This window comes from Siniperca chuatsi, linkage group LG12 (assembly GCF_020085105.1).
Source record: "Siniperca chuatsi isolate FFG_IHB_CAS linkage group LG12, ASM2008510v1, whole genome shotgun sequence".
In the NCBI taxonomy this organism is placed as follows: domain Eukaryota; kingdom Metazoa; phylum Chordata; class Actinopteri; order Centrarchiformes; family Sinipercidae; genus Siniperca; species Siniperca chuatsi.
The window spans coordinates 21,344,158-21,358,328 of record NC_058053.1 but is presented as its reverse complement, the minus strand read 5'-3'; the positions used below and the strand labels follow the sequence as shown (position 1 = coordinate 21,358,328).

Below are 14,171 nucleotides of genomic sequence, written 5' to 3'. Positions count from 1 at the left end.
AGAGTCATGAACACTGAGCCTCACTTAACTGGAGGCAAGTGAGGCCTGCAGTTCTTTGGATGTTGTTGTGGTGTCTTTTGTGACCTCTTGGATGAGTTGTCGCTGTGCTCTTGGGGGTAATTTTGGTCGGCCGGTCACTCCTGGGAAGGTTCACCACTGTTCCATGTTTTCGCCATTTGTGGATAATGGCTCTCACTGTGGTTCGCTGGAGTCCCAAAGCTTCAGAAATGGCTTCTTAACCTTTTCCAGACTAATAGATCTCAATTACTTTCTTTCTCATTTGTTCCTGAATTTCTTTGGTTCTCGGCATGATGTCTAGCTTTTGAAGATCTTTTGGTCTACTTCACTTTGTCAGGCAGGTCCTATTTAAGTGATTTCTTGATTGAGATCAATCACTATTTCACACAGGGCCATGTAGGTTTGGATTTTGTTTTCCCTTAATAATAACAACCTTCATTTAAAAACTGCATTTTGTGTTTACTTGTGTTATCTTTGACTAATATTTAAATTTGTTTGATGATCTGAAACATTTAAGTATGGCAAACATGCAAAAAAATAAGAAATCAGGAAGGGGGCAAACACTTTTTCACACCACTGTATATATCAATGTTGTGATATAGTTATGTACATATACCGTGATATAGGAATTTATACATATCGCCCACCCATACCCAGCACATGTCACATACAGAGAAGATATGTTTTTTCCCCCACTCACTTCAATATCAATATTTTAGAGTTAAAAATATCCCAAAACAATATATCTGCCAATATTTGTTTTATACTGTAAAAAATAAACCAATACATAAACTTGTAGGAGCTCTCTGGTGGACAAACTATGTAATGGAGACACTGTTTCTAAGTTACCACAAACACTACACCATTGGCCTTTCTGTTCTGCAATTACTAGTTATCTTACTTATTTATGAGTCGATATATACGGCAATAATGCGATAAGATAAAATCTGCATTGACTTTGGCACTCAGCCTAAGTGGCTGCTAGTGAAGGGAAGTGGATATTATATCAATATTATATGACATTGTAGCAGAAAATAGAATTTTCTCAGAAAATATAGGATTAATGTGAAATATTTTGCTTTTTAAAAATACAGTTAACATTTAAGATAGCTAAAATATCCCCTGTTACAACATTGCTTTGGTGAGAGTTGAGCTCAGTCTAACCTGGTTCTTCTGAGGGACTCTGTGCTTCCTCATCCCTCTGGCTCTGTTGGGGCCCCTGGGGGCCACAGTGCTCTGGTTCTGGTTCTTGCCAGATGGAGTCTCTACTCTGGGCCCAGGCCCGACGCCGCAGAAAGGCTATGTTGCAGTCTGACTGCACACTGGGATCTGAGGATCAATCAAGCAAACAATCTGTCCAACAGCCTGACTACTATGAAGTCATTGGTCAGGTTTGGCAGATGTTTAACCTGACAAACAGAAACTACAACTGATCGAATGCAAACACACACAGCAGGTGAATCGAGCTGAGCCATCACACGCACCAGCCCTCTCCCTCCATATCTAGACCACCTAACTGTTCTTTTCAACCACCAGTTTGATAAGGGACAATAAAGACATGACTGAGGGCCCAGCATTAATGACAATGTAATATCACATTGAATTCCAATATATTTGATGACTCATCGGCAAGGTAAATCTGTGTGGAACGGTCACCTGAAGTTCAACTTTGACACAGGCTAGTGGCTAACTAGCTGACAGATCAGGCTAGTTGACAGCAGCAGTAAGCTAGCTGGTCTGAGCCGCTGTCTGCAGCCGGACGCTGGAAACACTGATCTTATCAATGGGACAAACTTCATGCCACCATTCAATACACACACACACACACACACACACACACACACACACACACACACACACACACACACACACACACACACACACTTTGACACCACCCGTCATGTCCCAAATGTGTTAATTTCAACTTATTTTAAAGTGGATGTTAAGTAACACTACAAACATATACAATCATTTTAGCATACAACTGAACTGGTAATTTTTTTGGTCAGTTTGGTCAAGTTTGCATTTGTACTACCCCCAAGAGAGTCAAAAGCTGGACCTTTCAATCATTTATCCATTACATTTAGCTAACTGTTTCAACTTTTTATCCATTACTTTTAGTTAACTATTTCAACTGCTTATCCATTACTTTTAGCTATTTCAACTGTTTATCCATTACCTTTAGATAATATTTTAATAGTTTATCAAATTTTCATCTACTTATTTCAAGTTTATTTGTTAATTTTAGCTAACTATTTAAATTGTTTATCCATTACTTTTAGCTAATTATTTAAACTGTTTAAGTAAGACGACCCACCTGGAGCAGTGCTGGTGTCTATTCCCAGAGCTCCACTCTCCATATCTGCCCGTCTGCGTGTCTGTTTGTCGGCAGTTAGTCAGTCAGTCAGAGAAGACTGATGAGGTACAGGTAACACACCTGGAGAGAGAGACAGAGAATGAATCTTCATTTATTTATTTACTGTTTCATTTAAAGGGACAGTGCACATTAATAAACATTGCTGCAAATGTGGCAGAGTTAGTCTGAATGCTATTTTTCATCTGTAGTCCCTGAACAGATGCCACAAGTCACACACAAAAAAAAAATAATAATATAAGATTCAAGAACAGTGGAAACAGTTCATAAACATGCAGAGCAATAATAAAAAGAGAAGAGAATATTAATGTTAGTGAAATGTATATCATAAAGGGCTTAAATATACTACATTGTTAGATACTAATTAAAACATGTAACACAGAAGCACAGAATACATGACGTGCAAAGTAATAAAAAGTATATATTAATGTTAATAGAAATATGCACTAAATAAGACATTGTGCTGCATTACTAGGCACAAATTGAAAAATGCTAAGCAGAAGCATACAGTACACAGACATAAAAAGAAAATACCAAAGCACTCTGGTACAACAAAACATCAATTAAAAAAAGGACAAATTGCCGATGGCAAGATAGAAATGGTGACAGCAAAGACAGACTGAAGATAGCAAGGAGCAACTGATTATTAACACTTCACACTTATTTTATTTTATACTTATACCCACTTGGTACTTAATTTATTTTCTGACCTGTATAATAGTGTATTATATTTTTTGCTTAGTACTTCTATTCCTGTGCGCACTGACGTAAAGGTGAGCTGCTGTAACAAAAGAGTTTCCCCTCGGGGATCAATAAAGTATTTCTGATTCTGATTCTGATTCTGACAGAGACGACCACTAATCAATCATTTCTTTAAATGAGCTTTAAATAAATAGTACGTGTTCCATCTTGGAGGGATGAAACAGAGTCAAGATGTTTTGTGGTGAGATGAGAAGTGGCCTTTATTATTGATGACCAAGTTACCCACACTGAGACCAGCTGAGATTACACACACACACACACACACACACACACACACACACACACACACACACACACACACACACAGTAGCCAAAAAAAGTCCAGTGCTGAGCTCTGTTGTCCAAACAAATCAAACCCAGAAGAACAGAAAGGAAATCACTTGTGGAAAGTAACTAAGTGCATTTCCTGAAGTACTCTACTTAAGTAAAGTTATGAGCTACTTGTTCTTCACTTGAGTGTTTGTCATTGTATGCTTCTTTATAGAGATCATAAAGGCTCAGTTTAATGGATAAGTATCGGTTAAAATGAACCCGATTAATATCTGTTCCTTTCTTTACTGAACTCTACTGTGTTTTGTTCTCAACCTCAGCATGTCAGTGTTGCATGTTGCTCTCCTTTATGACAGCTGGCTCTACAGTGCACCATTTCACTTTATATGAGAGTGAAAACTGAAAGTGAAAAATTACTTGGGTGCACCGGTGAGTGACTCTGAGTTCAGACGCCAGGATTGCCAACTTTTTAGCCGGTGCTGACAGGCTAAAAGATCATTTGTGATGTAAGAAGCTCCACTCTGTAACGTCACTGTATAACCGACTGTTTTTGTAGTTCCAACAGAGTGATACGTCTAACTCTCTTAAAACGATCAGCTGATCGGGAGTGGCATTCTCCCAGTTAAACGTTTAATTATCAGTTTAATAGTCTTGAACCAGAACCTTCAGTATTTGGATCAAGTAGCTCGTGAAAAAAGAGGTGTGTCAAATTTAGCAGCTACTACTGTTATTTCAATGTGTCAGACACATTTTTAATCAACATGTCTTCTGCTGCTATATATATATATATATATATATATATATATATATATTCTGAGCATCTTTGGCACAAACATTTATTTTGAAATGATTTAAGTTGTATTTTATCTCATTTTCAGGTTGTAGCTTATCAGACTATCAGACTCAGACTCAATATTAAATGTCTTTGATCGGGGCATAGTTCATGATGTCACTAATTGTACTCCACGTCATTTACTCATCATTTGGAGTTACAAAAATATTGCAGATTATGATTTTACTGACAAAACATATGATGCAATGATTACTCCCCTCAACTCAGTCTCACAGGCAAAAGACTGGCTCAGCCCCTGCGGTCGACCATCAGTCGACTGTTGATACCAACAGGAATAGACACTACTGAGGAAATGTAATAATAGGTAATTTGGTTACATGGTTGCTAACAATAGTTAACATGGGGTCACAAAGTCATTTACTAAAATAAAACCCAAGATTACAATAACAAAATGAGATCAACAAAGAAAGAAGAGAAAAGGAGGTGATGACAGGAGAAAACTAAAGCACGGAGGTAAATATAGAATAATCCATATGTAGTCACTGACTGGAGGAGAAAGATGGAGAGGAAGAGGGGGAAAAAAGAGGAACATGCAGCCAAATCTAAATGAGAACGTGTGAAACAGGAAACAAGTGTTTACAATGAATAACAGAACAACTTCCTGTCCGAGAGAGAGAGATGGGGGGTGAGGGAGGGATCGATTTATTTTTAGATTTCTCTCATAAATACAAAACAAACTGGAATGTCAACAACAACACACAGACAGACAGTGTGCAGAGAGCGAGCTTCTTTAACACACAGCCATCAGTACAAATGAGGAGCTGCTCAACTGTCTTTCACCCTCATCACAGTCCTCTTAAGTCATCCTTCACCCCAAAACTGTCTAAGTTTCAAACACTCAGCTCCTATAGGCTTAAAGGAGGCTATAAAGAGTTTGTAGTGTCTGTGTTTACTTTGAATTCTGACAGTTATTACAGGCTTCAATGGTGACAAGTTTTCACAGTGGAGAAAAGCATCAAAACATCTAGAAAAGGGTTCGGTACCTTAATGCTTTTTTGCTATTAACCGAAATGTGTCAAGGACTGAAAGTTGGCATGCAATGTCTGGTCAGATTCTTAGCTTTGTTTACTTGTTATTTTATCAAATATTTCATCATTTAAATAATAATTTAGCTAATCCCAGTCTGTAAGAGTCTACAGCCACGCTAGCAGCTCTGTGAGGCTGTACGTAGGCACAGCATTGCTTTGAGCTAAATGCTAACATGCTCACAATGACAATGCTAAGATGCTGATGTTTAGCATTCTAGCAGTAGCTAATTAACACTGAACACAAAGTACAGCTGAGGCTGATGGGAATAAGTGGAACCTTTGACCCGCAGGTGGCGCTAGAGGAAAAGCCAGGGGATCACCAAAGTAATTAGATTCATCCGCTGGGGATCATGAATATCTATTCCAATTTTCATGACAATCCATCCAATAGTTGTTGAGATATTTCAGTTTGGACCAAAGTGTTGCACCTACCGACAGACAGCTCTTTAATGACTAGATTTCCACATGTAATTAGGACCTTCTTCACATTGAAATACAGTCATTTATATGCTGTTGAAGCAACAGTTATATGTAACATAGACGTCTAAAATCATTCAATTTCTAACCAAATTTAGCTCTGTTTAACCTCAACATCGACACGTCTTTTGACCTGCAAATCACCAAATCAGTCAGAAAATTAATCAACAACTATTTTGATAAATCGATTAATTGTTGTCATTTATCAAGCAAAAGTACCAAACATTTTGGTTCCAGCTTCTCAAATGTGAGGATTTTTACATAAATAAGATTTTTATAACAAAATCATTTAGAAACACAAGATACAAACAAGTGTAACTCTGAACTAGGTGGACAGTTAGAAGAAGAGTTAAGCATGGAACATACTGTATACAAGATTCTTTATCAGGCCTACTATTTTAGGCATATCACCATCTGAAATAGACAGATACCTATACAAGATACTTAGAATTGCAGCTATGAAACAGGTTACAAGAAACTGGAAGTCAAAAGTAAACAAAATTTAAGAAATTGAAATAATAACCTCTAGAATCAGAAATCAAAAACTGGAATATTCGAGACAGTAAATTGATTAAATATGAGGCCCCTAAATAAAAAAGGCAGATGTAGTGTGATGAAATACAGATTCAGCTGTAATAAATCCAAAGTTAAACTGATGGCCTATAAGTGATTATTAAATATGGATGGTCAATCAATGAGATTTGGGGTTTTTTTGAGTTTCCGTATTTAGCGATTCTTTTTCTCTTTCCTACCATTTTGGTTTATTAATTTTTCTTTCCTTGTTTTCTCTTTCACAGTAAATATACAAATATAGTAAGAATTAATTATGAATATTATCATATTTAAGCGAGTGTAAATCAACGTTATGCACTTAAAGTATAAAGAAATATATGAAAAAAAAATATTTTCTGCTTTTCTCTGTTTCATATCATCATAAATTTAACATCTTTGAGTGAATATGACCTAGTGACTGTATGAATATCCAGTCTGGAACTAAATCGACTCTGACAGAAACCAGAAACTCAGAGGTCACGACTGTATGAAAGAAACCACACTTAAAGTCTGTTTCCTGCCACCTGAACACAGCAAACACTCCAGCTGTACTGACACTTGAACCTTCACCTCACTGACAGTAATCAATGCTGACTGCAAACACAGTTAAACACCAGCATGGATGTGAGGACCCAGTTTACATCATTGTTACAGCAAACGGCAGGATGATACTCGGAGCAAAGAGAAACTGAACAAAGGCTCTTCTTGTTATTTCTTTTTGAATCAATAGTCACCACAAATAGACTCTAATGATGCCAGAAGCGTGAGAGCGGTGCTTTCCTTAGGTACGGTCATGACGCATATATAAAAAAGCAGTGGTGGAAAATAACTCATAAGGAAAATAATAAGTATAATTTTGATTTTACATTTACTTATGTACTTAAGTATGTTCCATTGTATGCTAGTTTATACTCCACTACATTTCAGAGGGAAACATTGCAAGAACATTTTCATATCTTAAATCTCTCTTACTTTTTTGCTCGTACGAGCGCTCCAAGTTGAATTCAGCTTGTCGTAAATCGCTCGTTTCGGCCTGATAAATGCCACCTGTTCATGCAACCTCTTCATTGCCATTTAAGGCTGCCTGTTCTGCTCCGTTTGTTTCATTCACAAAAATGGTACCAAAGAGTGAAAAGAAAGAATTTCAGGTCCCGCTGTTGGAAATCAGCAGACAAAAAAACAAAACAAACTTAGCAGTAGAAACTAAAACGATTGTTCGATAAATCGATTGGTCGATTGACGGAAAATTCCATTTTTGAATATTTGTTTAATCGTTACAATAATTTCTCAAACAAAAATGCCAGAAATTCTCTGGTTCCAGCTTCCTCAAATGTGAGGATTTGATGCGTTTCGTTGTCATATATGATAGTAAGCTAAATATATTTGGGTTTATTCAATTATTCAAGCAATCTGAAGGCATCAACTTGAAATTATTCATATCATTTTTGACTTTTTACTATTTTCTGATGTTTTATAGACTACACAATTAATTGATTAATCAAAAAAATAATCAACAGATTAATCGATAATTTAAATAATCATTAGTTGCAGCCCATGTTGTATTCGGGGACCAAAAACTATTCGACAGCGACATTTTTGTAGAATGATTACCGCAAGTAAAACCTGTTTCAATGTTCAAATGTTCACCTGTTTTAAGACAGAACCTAACCTTTAACAAAGTGGTTCGTACAGCTGGTTCTTGCCTGAGGCCCATTTTTTAATCCACTGCATTTACCTGAAAGCTGGAGTTACTGGTCACTTCAAGGATTTTACGTTATAAAACATAAAAAATATGATGCATTAAACTGCTCAACAGTAAATAAAGCTCAATTTCAAGCAGCTGCAACAATAAAAAAAAAAAGCCAAAAATGTTGACATGAGTATTACAGTCAGGGGTGAAGTGAGAAACTACACAGATAATCTAGATAACATCCAGATTCAGCGCTGGAAGAAGTATTCAAATCATTTACTTAAGTAAAAGTAGAAATACAACAATATAAACACATTATACATTACAAGTCCTGCATTCAAAAAGTGAAAATACAGAAGAATAAGGAACAAAATGTACTTAAAAGTATCAAAACTAAAAGCAGTCGTTATGCAGAGTAATGGCCCCTGTCACTGTTATATAATTATATACTTGGATAATTATTACTGATGCATTAACATGGAAGTGGTACTTTTATTGCAGTTGGTCGAGGTGGAAGTGTTTTAACTACTTCATATACTGTTGGGCAGTTTCATCTGACAATGCATCAATCTTACATAAGCTGATCCCATGTTTGTTTTTTAACGTAAAATACATTTGAAAAGGAACTATAGTGCAATATTTCCCCCTGAAATGTAGTGGAGTAGAACTATAAAGCAGCATATCACTAGCTCAAAATTGTTCTTCCAGCGTCACTGTTTCTGCTGCAGCAGCTCAGAAATATTTTACTCAAGTTTATCAACACGCAGCAACAACGACAACAACCAGTGGTGGAAGAAGTACTTCAATCTTTTACTTAAAGTAAAAGTACCAATACCACAATGTAGAAATACTCTGTCACAAGTAAGTCGTGCATTTAAACTTTAACTTAAGTAAAAACAAAAGTAATAGCATCAAAATATATTTACCAAAAGTAAAGTACTCATTAAGCAGAATGGCCCATGCGTTAATGTGTACATGACTTTGTTGCAGCTGGTAAAGGTGGAGCTAATTTTAAATACTTTATATACTGCTCAGTAGCTTAATCAATAATAATATATCATAGAAAAGGTTTCAGTCGTAGTCATCTGGACACTGTTTTCAGTTATTTGTTGATTATATTTTGCATCAATAATCTGAATCTGTAAAGCTATAAATTAAATGTAGTGGTGTAGAAAGTACAATGTTTCCCTCTGAAATTTAGTGGAGTAGAAGTATAAAGTAGCATAAAATGGAGTTAAGTACCAGTACCTCAAAATTAAAAGTACAGTACTTGAGTAAATTAAGAAAGCCTGTGGTGGAAGAAGTATTCAGATCCTTTACCTCTATTTTAGTAAAAATAGAAATATTAAAGTCTATAGTACTCCATTACAAGTTAAGTCCTGCATTCATAATGTTACTTAGATAAAAGTACTACCAGCAAAATGTACTGCAAGTAAATAAAGTGAAAGTACTCATTAGGCAAAAACACTACTCTCCAAGTGTTAATAATACACCGCATTATTGGATATTATTACTTAATGCTGTCATTTGTCAGTGTGTAACCACTGTTTAGTTTGATAGTAAAGTACTGCACCATGTTTCATAAGCTCCTCACGTGTTTTACATGTAAAAACTGTACAGGAACTGTCAGGTAAATGTTGTGCAATAAAAAGCACAATATTTTTCAATGAAATGTAGTTAAGTAGATGTATACAAGGGCATAAAATGAGAAATACTCACGTAAAGTACACGTAGCTCAAAACTGTACTTAAATGCAGTTACTTTCCAGCACTGACAGCAACAGTTTTATAACACACACAAAGACATATCCTGTACATATTTAAATACCTGCTGCGTGAACATCATTCAGTCGCTCTTTAATGCGGATTTCTGATTTTTTTTGTCTTCTTTAGCTGAGACTAACTCGTTTATCCTGTTCAGTTGTTCCTGTTCTGTTTGACACGGAGGACAGGACTGACAGCAGCCTCGGTAGAAACTCTCCGCGTCCACACAACTAACACCAGCAGCAGCACGTATCTCCTTAATAAGCAGTGTTACCAGCAGTGTTATCCGCAGTACTGTGCGCGCTCCAGTAACTCACCGTCATGTTTCTCTTCAGTTTGTGTCTCTGCTCCCAAACTGTCAAACTTGTCCAAACTTTTCTGAAAACACTCCAGCATTCCTGCTTCCGCTTCCTGAAACCAGCAGCGTGGAGGGAGCGGAGGGGGGTGGCGAGTCGCCCAACGCGCTGCAAGCGGAGAAACAGCGACGCCTGCCGGCCTGCTGCAGTACACGCAGGCCGGCAGTGCTGGAGGAAGTTTTCACATCCTAATACCCAGTGGTGGAAAGTAAGTAAGCATCTTTAATCAAGTACTGTGCTTAAGTATAACTCTGAGGTACTTATACTTCACTTGAGTATTTTCATTTTCTGCTACTTTATTCTTCTACTCCACTACGATTCAGAGGCAAATATTGTCTCATAATCATCTTAATAAGCTACACTTAACTTGACAGTACATGCACTATTACTTATTACTTATATTATTACACCGTACATACTTATCATCAACCGGTAAATCCACTTTGTACTTTACACTTAATTTTATACTAAATCCACTTTGTACTTAATTTATCTGACCTGTATTATAGTGTATTATATTTTGATTTGCTTAGTACTTCTACTCCTGTGTGCACTGACTTGATAGTGAGCAGCTGTAACAAAAGAGTTTCCCCTCAGGGATCAATAAAGTATTTCTGATTCTGATTGTATTTTTTACTCCACTGCATTTATTTGATAACTTTAGTTACTAGTTGCTTTGCAGTCAGATTAATAATACGAAATGTAATCATCAAATAAATTATAATGTATTATTATAGGTAATGATAAGATAAGACTTTATTGATCCCAGCATATAAAGTAATTAAAATCAGCTCCACCTTCACCAGCTGCAACATTAAAGTGATGTACACATTAATGTAAGTAAAATCTTGAATGCATGATTTTTACTTGTAACTGAGTATTTTTACACTGTGGTATTGCTACTTTTACTTAGGTAAAAGATCTGAGTACTTCTAATACCACCCTGTAAAAATACTTCATTACAAGTAAAAGTCCTGCACTGAAAATAGTAAGTAAGTATGATCAGGAAAATATACTTAAAGTATTAAAAGTAAGTATTCAATGCAGAAAAATGTCCCCTGTGACTGATATATTATTATATATTATATGATTAGATTATTATTACTCATGCATTAATGTGAAAGCAGGATTTTACATTTGATTTGTAGTGAGTTGAGGTGAAACACATTTTTTAACTACAATTAATCCACAATCCTCATTAATCTGCAGATTATTTTCGCGATTGATTGTTTGGTTTGTAAAAACTCTGAAAATAGTGAGAAATGCTCGTCACAATGACCCAGAGCCCAAAGTGACACCTTCACAATGCTTGTTGTGTCAAACCAACAGTACAAACCTAAAAATGATTAAAAATAAATTAAAATTAATTAAATAATTAAAAGAAGAAGCAGCAAATCTTCACATTTGAGACGCTGGACCCATGAAATGTTTATGCATGAAAAATGACAAACGATTATCAAAATTGTTGCCAATTGATTTTCTGTCAGTTGACTTAATGATTAATCGACTAATCGTTTCAGCTCTACTATAAACTGTTGGGTGGTTTAATTTATAACAAAACTTCATAATTTATAAGCTCTTAATATGTTTTGGCACTAAAATGCTTTGTGAATTACCTTCAGAACGAAAGGAGTCCTGAAGTTAGGACTGACACGCCCCTTATTTTTATGAGTTTCTCCTATTTTAGGAGCTACTTTTAGCCTCAGGATGTTTTGTGACTTCGGCCTTAGATGTCAGTGACTTCTCCACAGTTCCACCACATTTCCTCTCTAATATTTAACACGAAAACAATGACTTAAGAAAATTTGTAAAGCAGAACTTTGTTTTTTTCTTCTTTCCTTCCCCAATTAATCATCTCACGGCCCCTCAGATTTATCTTGTGACCCTTTGGAGGGGCCCGACCCCCAGGTTGAGAACCACTGGACTAAACTACCGAAGCTATCAGCTATTAAAATGCTGCTTACACATCGATGCATCAGCATTAACAATCTAATAATATCATATATATATATAACATATAAGTCACAGGGGCCATTTTTCTATATAATGAGTATTTTTACTTTTTTCCTACTTTTTAACCAAGACTTTTTTTGACTTATAAGTCAAAGTTTAGAACCATTCTTATGACCATTTATTTTTTAGTTTTATACATACCAGCCCAGATCTCATAAATATGCCCTGGTTGATGACTAATACTATAAAAATAAAAAACAGGTTGTGTTAAAAAAAAAAAAAATATCAGGTTTGCTGTCAACAACTGAAAGAACAAACAATATAAACCCAAAACAATAACACCATCAAAATCTGTTACTGTAATACCCCAAAAAACACCTAAATGCAACCCCGCTGACACATAAAATAAATATATTATCATCCAATGAAACATGTTAAACTGTAAGAAAGAAAGATGTGTGGTTTGACCTCCAGTACCTACATTTAACCACCAGATGGAAACCAAACACCTTTAAACTAATGATCATCTTCACCGTCTTCACAACGTCAGCCGAAGACATTGATCAGAATATGTAAAGGTATAAATTATCTAAATGTAAACCAAACTGTTAAATTTGAATCATTCATTTTCAGATGCTGTTATAAAGGTTTCCTTAAATTAGTCATGAAGGAAAACAGAAAAAAAAAATATTTTCTCAATTTCAGGTTAATCCAAAAAGTTGATCAAATTAAATATTATGGATTAAACCACACATTGATCACATTATAAGGAAACTTAATTTTGGTATTGAGGCTCTGTATCATTCCACAAATTGCTTTACATTAAATGTCAGGAAGAGGCTTCGCAACTTAAAGTACTAATTCTGGATTACACTGATGTTGTTGATCAAAATGCTTCTTCAATGTCATATATATATATATATATAAATATATATATATATATATATATATATATATATATATATGTATGTATTAGACTGACCTATGTTTTGAGCAACATATCACTAAGCTTGTCCAATCATGTTTTTATCACCTCAGAAATATTACAAAAATCAAATCTATTTTAAATCTTAATGATGCAGAAACTGTTGTACATGCTTTTATCTCCTCACGCCTTGATTATTGTAACAGCCTGTTCACTTGTCTTAATCAAAAAACTTTGAAACGACTGCAGACTGTACAAAACTCAGCTGCTCGGCTGTTAACCAGGACCAAGAGGTACGACCACATCACACCTGTTTTAGCCTCTTTACATTGGCTCCCTGTTGGTTTTAGGATTGATTTTAAGATCTTATTGATTACTTTTAAGGCTCTCCTGGCTCCAGACTATATTTGAGACCTTGTAATCCCTTATGAACCTTCACGTAGTTTGAGATCTTCGGGCAGGGGTCTTCTGTCTGTTCCTGAGTCCAGGATGGAAACTAAGGGGGACAGAGCTATCAGGGCCCCGAGGCTCTGGAACAACTTGCCCGAAGAAATTAGGTTGTCTGAGTCAGTGTCTTCTTTTCAGTCTCTTCTCAAGACGCATTTTTATCTGAAAGCAAATCCAGATTTTACCTGAACTGTCTGTTTATTTTATTGTTTTTTCATTTATTGTTATTATCTCTTATTTTGTTTTTGTCCTTCATGTATTTGATCATTCACTGTATTTTATTTCTCACTCTGTGAAGCACTTTGTACTTTGATAAGTGCTCTATGAATAAAGTTTATTATTATTATATTATATGTTATTTACAATTGCATATTAACTGTCCTCATTGCTTAAAACATTTATTTGTCCCTTATACTTAAAATGACTCACACAGACAGATCGGCTCCTTCCAATATTTGTTCTCTTGTCCTCATTTATTTAAAAATGTTTTATTCTCTTATCTTAAAACAAATTGTTTTCACTAATGCTATCACTGCTTGCTGAAGTTATAATTGTTGACAAATAGTGTACATTAATAAACACTTAATGTTTATCTGCTTGCAGCTACATTATAGTGTGTTATAAACCATTTATTAAATACTTATAAGTGGTAAATAGGGGGGTTAAAGTAAAGTGTTTTCAATACATTTTAAATTGAATGATT

The 14,171-nt window shown here is 35.4% G+C and overlaps 1 protein-coding gene across 6 annotated transcripts in view; it reads right to left on the bottom strand.

Annotated features, from left to right (window-relative positions):
- Positions 1-10,236, bottom strand: part of itprid2 (ITPR interacting domain containing 2) — a 46,191-nt gene extending 35,955 nt beyond the window's left edge. For 2 of the 6 annotated variants that reach the window (XM_044216120.1, XM_044216122.1), the window contains exons 1-3: positions 10,105-10,236; positions 2,336-2,455; positions 1,183-1,347 (exon numbers count right to left, since the gene is read on the bottom strand). In XM_044216120.1, coding sequence (XP_044072055.1) covers positions 1,183-1,347; positions 2,336-2,378 — 208 coding nt within the window. In that variant the 5' untranslated portion in view covers positions 2,379-2,455; positions 10,105-10,236. Of the gene's footprint in view, positions 1-1,182; positions 1,348-2,335; positions 2,456-9,851 lie in introns of those variants that run through there. The other 4 variants (XM_044216121.1, XM_044216123.1, XM_044216124.1 and 1 more) reach the window with 4 other exon arrangements.
- Positions 10,237-14,171: the final 3,935 nt, after the last annotated feature.